The sequence below is a fragment of the Macaca nemestrina genome, chromosome 11, assembly GCF_043159975.1.
Source record: "Macaca nemestrina isolate mMacNem1 chromosome 11, mMacNem.hap1, whole genome shotgun sequence".
Classification (NCBI taxonomy): Eukaryota; Metazoa; Chordata; class Mammalia; order Primates; family Cercopithecidae; genus Macaca; species Macaca nemestrina.
Window position 1 is genome coordinate 99993798 of NC_092135.1, and position 5202 is coordinate 99998999.

Consider the following 5202-nt stretch of genomic DNA (forward strand, 5'->3'; position numbering starts at 1 on the left):
GCTGCTGGCGAAGGAGCCCCTGCTCAGGAATGCGCATCTGAGTGCACCAGGAAAAGGAACAAATCTTTGAAGCAAATTCCCTTTCTGCGCGTTTTCCCCCCCGAGCGAATTCAGGGTAAAAGTTTTTCCGAACTTTTCCCTCCCAGTCCCCCGCCCCTCCCCTCAGGAATCCGCCCAGAGCGCCGCGGACACCGCCTCCGCCGCTCCCGCGCCCGCCCCTTCCGACTTCCGCCCAATCCAAAGGCGGCCACCGAAAAAACAAAGGCTGCCATTGGGCCGCCGGGACCTGGGGCCGCCCCCGGAGTGGTTTGTGAATGGGGGGAGGGGAGGGGGCGGGCCGGTCCGGAACCCCGCGAGCCCGACGCTTCTTCTGGAGACCAGCGCGACTCCGGGGCGTTAGTCGGCGCTCCCTCCCGGCGGGCGGCGGCGGCGGGCGCCAGGACTTGCGGCTGGGGCTGCGCGGGGCTGGAGGGGCCAGGGCCAGGCCGCGGGCACGAGCGCCTCGCGGTTTCGGACGCAGTGTGACTGGATTTCCAAAAAGAACTCGCCGCGCTCCCGACTCCGGGGCCGAGATCGGACTCAGCGAGAGCCGGCCGTTTGGCTGAAACTTGGGGCCGAGCTTTTGGGGTTGAAGAAGGAGTGGGGTGTGGAGGAGGAGGCGAAGGAGGCGGTGGCGAGCGGAGCCTGGAGGCCAGGAGGCGGGGCAGCACCGCGGAGGCGGCGGCTGGGGCGAGCGGGCGGCGGCGCCAGGGGTTCTCCAGGAGGGGGTTCTCCTGGAGGGGGCCCGACCGGGCGCGGGGGCCGTGCGCGCTGCCGTGCGCCGGGGGTCCAGAGACTTGGGCAAACTTTGAAGGGTGCCCGGAGCCGCTTGTTGCTCCTCGCGGCGGAGGGAGCCTCACCGTTAAGTCCTCGCGGGGAGAGCAAGGCGGCCCTCCTCGGCGCCCCCAACCCAGGCTGACGAGTTTTGGGCCCCCGGCGGCCCTGCGAGTGCCGGGCGGCGGCGGCTGCGGCGCCCCCGCGGCGCGGGCACCCAGGCGGCAGCGCCCTTTGCTCCACTCCGCCCACGGCCCGGCCCCGGCGCCGTGAGGACTCTCATGCGCCGGGCGCGGCGGCGCCTCCCCGCATCCTTGCCTCTCCCAACCGTCTCGTCGCACTCCTCGGGCTGAGAGCACCGCTGCACTCGCGGCCGGCGATGCGGGACCCCGGCGCGGCCGCCCCTCGCTTGTCCCTGGGCCTCTGCGCCCTGATGCTGGTGCTGCTGGGCGCGCTGTCCGCGGGCGCCGGGGCGCAGCCGTACCACGGAGAGAAGGGCATCTCCGTGCCGGACCACGGCTTCTGCCAGCCCATCTCCATCCCGCTGTGCACGGACATCGCCTACAACCAGACCATCCTGCCCAACTTGCTGGGCCACACGAACCAAGAGGACGCGGGCCTCGAGGTGCACCAGTTCTACCCGCTGGTGAAGGTGCAGTGTTCTCCCGAACTCCGCTTCTTCCTATGCTCCATGTACGCGCCCGTGTGCACCGTGCTCGATCAGGCCATCCCGCCGTGTCGTTCTCTGTGCGAGCGCGCCCGCCAGGGCTGCGAGGCGCTCATGAACAAGTTCGGCTTCCAGTGGCCCGAGCGGCTGCGCTGCGAGAACTTCCCGGTGCACGGCGCGGGCGAGATCTGCGTGGGCCAGAATACGTCAGACGGCTCCGGAGGTCCAGGCGGCGGCCCCACTGCCTACCCTACTGCGCCCTACCTGCCGGACCTGCCCTTCACCGCGCTGCCTCCGGGGGCCTCAGATGGCAGGGGGCGTCCCGCCTTCCCCTTCTCATGCCCCCGTCAGCTCAAGGTGCCCCCCTACCTGGGCTACCGCTTCCTGGGTGAGCGCGATTGCGGCGCCCCGTGCGAACCGGGCCGTGCCAACGGCCTGATGTACTTTAAGGAGGAGGAGAGGCGCTTCGCCCGCCTCTGGGTGGGCGTGTGGTCGGTGCTGTGCTGCGCCTCGACGCTCTTTACCGTTCTCACCTACCTGGTGGACATGCGGCGCTTCAGCTACCCAGAGCGGCCCATCATCTTCTTGTCGGGCTGCTACTTCATGGTGGCCGTGGCGCACGTGGCCGGCTTCCTTCTGGAGGACCGCGCCGTGTGCGTGGAGCGCTTCTCGGACGATGGCTACCGCACGGTGGCGCAGGGCACCAAGAAGGAGGGCTGCACCATCCTCTTTATGGTGCTTTACTTCTTCGGCATGGCCAGCTCCATCTGGTGGGTCATTCTGTCTCTCACTTGGTTCCTGGCGGCCGGCATGAAGTGGGGCCACGAGGCCATCGAGGCCAACTCGCAGTACTTCCACTTGGCCGCGTGGGCCGTGCCCGCCGTCAAGACCATCACTATCCTGGCCATGGGCCAGGTAGACGGGGACCTGCTCAGCGGGGTGTGCTATGTTGGCCTGTCCAGTGTGGACGCGCTGCGGGGCTTCGTGTTGGCGCCTCTGTTCGTCTACCTCTTCATCGGCACGTCCTTCCTGCTGGCCGGCTTCGTGTCCCTCTTCCGTATCCGCACCATCATGAAACACGACGGCACCAAGACCGAGAAGCTGGAGAAGCTCATGGTGCGCATTGGCGTCTTCAGCGTGCTCTACACAGTGCCCGCCACTATCGTGCTGGCCTGCTACTTCTACGAGCAGGCCTTCCGCGAGCACTGGGAGCGCACCTGGCTCCTGCAGACGTGCAAGAGCTATGCCGTGCCCTGCCCGCCCGGCCACTTCCCGCCCATGAGCCCCGACTTCACCGTCTTCATGATCAAGTACTTGATGACCATGATCGTGGGCATCACCACTGGCTTCTGGATCTGGTCGGGCAAGACCCTGCAGTCGTGGCGCCGCTTCTACCACAGACTCAGCCACAGTAGCAAGGGGGAAACTGCAGTATGAGCCCCGGCCCCTCCCTACGTTTCCCACCCCTGCCCTCTTGCAAGAGGAGAGGCAGGGTAGGGAAAGAACTGCTGGGTGGGGGCCTGTTTCTGTAACCTCCCCCTCTACTGAGAAGTGACCTGGAAATGAGAAGTTCTTTGCAGATTTGGGGCGAGGGGTGATTTGGAAAAGGAGATCTGGGTGGAAAGCGGTTTGGATGAAAAGACTTCAGGCAAAGACTTGCAGTAAGATAATGATAACGACGATGTGAATCGTGAAAGGTACAGGCCAGCTTGGGCCTAAGAGAAGATTGAGACCAGCAGAGACTGCTGTGAGTTTCTCCCGGCTCTGGGGCTGAATGGGGGCTGTGACTGATCCCCCTGCTGCAGGGCGAGTGGCCTGTCTAGACCCCTGTGAGGCCCCGGGAAAGGTACAGCCCTGTCTGCGGTGGCTGCTTTGTTGGAAAGAGGGAGGGCCTCCTGCGGTGTCCTTGTCAAGCAGTGGTCAAACCATAATCTCTTTTCACTGGGGCCAAACTGGAGCCCAGATGGGTTAATTTCCAGGGTCAGACATTACGGTCTCTCCTCCCCTGCCCCCTCCTGCCTGTTTTTTCTCGCGTACTCCTTTCAAGTCTTGTAAAATAAGCATTTAGAAGTCTTGGGAGGCCTGTCTGCTAGAATCCTAATGTGAGGATGCAAAAGAAATGATGATAACGTTTTGAGATGAGGCCAAGGAGACGTGTAGTAGGTATTTCTGCTACTTTTTCATTTTCTGGGGAAGGCAGGAGGCAGGAAGACGGGTGTTTTATTTGGTCTAATACCCTGAAAAGAAGTGATGACTTGTTGCTTTTCAAAACAGGAATGCATTTTTCCCCTTGTCTTTGTTGTAAGAGACAAAAGAGGAAACAAAAGTGTCTCCCTGTGGAAAGGCATAACTGTGAAGACAGCAACTTTTATAGGCAAAGCAGCGCAAATCTGAGGTTTCCCTTTGGTTGTTAATTGGTTGAGATAAACATTCCTTTTTAAGGAAAAGTGAAGAGCAGTGTGCTATCACACACCGTTAAGCCAGAGGTTCTGACATTGCTAAAGGAAATGTAAGAGGTTTTGTTGTCTGCTTTAAATAAATTTAATTTGGAACACATGATCCAACAGACTGTTAAAAAAGTCAGGGAAGTCTCTCCCTTCATTTTTTTTTCCTTGCTATAAGCCTATATTTAGGTTTCTTTTCTATATTTTTTCTCCCATTTGGATCCTTTGAGGTAAAAAACATAATGCCTTCAGCCTCATAATAAAGGAAAGTTAATTAAAAAAAAAAAAGCAAAGAGCCATTTTGTCCTGTTTTCTTGGTTCCATCAATCTGTTTCTAAAACATCATGCGTATGCTGACCCTGTCTCTGTGTGATTGGGTTGGGAGGTGATCAGCAGATACCATAGTGAACGAAAAGGAAAGTTCGAACCATGGGCCCCATCTTTAAAGAAAGTCATTAAAAGAAGGTAAACTTCAAAGTGATTCTGGAGTTCTTTGAAATGTGCTGGAAGACTTAAATTTATTAATCTTAAATCATGTACTTTTTTTCTGTAATAGAACTCGAATTCTTTTGCATGATGGGGTAAAGCTGAGCAGAGAATCATGGGAGCAAACCTTTACCCCACCTTTGACACTACCCTCCAATCTTGCAACACTATCCTGTTTCTCAGAACAGTTTTTAAATGCCAATCATAGAGGGTACTGTAAAGTGTACAAGTAACTTTATATATGTAATGTTCACTTGAGTGGAACTGCTTTTTACAATAAAGTTAAAATTGATCTTGTGTTTCTTCAACCTTCAAAACTATCTCATCTGTCAGATTTTTAGAACTTCACAGGTTTTGGCATCTTTTGTGCTGTATCTTTTAAGTGCATGTGAAATTTGTAAAATAGAGATAAGTACAGTATGTATATTTTGTAAATCTCCCATTTTTGTAAGAAAATATATATTGTATTTATACATTTTTACTTTGGATTTTTGTTTTGTTTTGCCTTTAAAGGTCTACAACGAAGCCCCACTTCATCACATGTACAGATCACAAATAAATTTTTTTAAATACAAAATGAACATTTATTTAGTTTACTATTCCTGTAATATTAAACCAAAGAAGAGAAAGAAGGAAAGTATGGGAAAAAAGTATGGAGGGACACCATTGGGTGTGTCCCCTGTAAAAGAGAATGGTATATGTTATTGAGGTCTTTTTTTCTCCTGCCTTTAAGATACAGAGTATAATGAATGCCTTCACTGTCATTTAATTTTTTTTTTCCTGTTGTTGCTG

The 5202-nt window shown here is 55.9% G+C and overlaps 1 protein-coding gene across 1 annotated transcript; it reads left to right on the forward strand.

Moving 5' to 3' along the window:
- The first annotated feature begins 394 nt into the window (after positions 1–394).
- Positions 395–4888, forward strand: LOC105468085 (frizzled class receptor 7). The gene has a single exon (XM_011718046.3). The coding sequence runs from the start codon at positions 1193–1195 to the stop codon at positions 2915–2917; it is 1725 nt and encodes a 574-aa protein (XP_011716348.1). The 5' UTR covers positions 395–1192; the 3' UTR covers positions 2918–4888.
- The last annotated feature ends 314 nt before the right edge of the window (positions 4889–5202 follow it).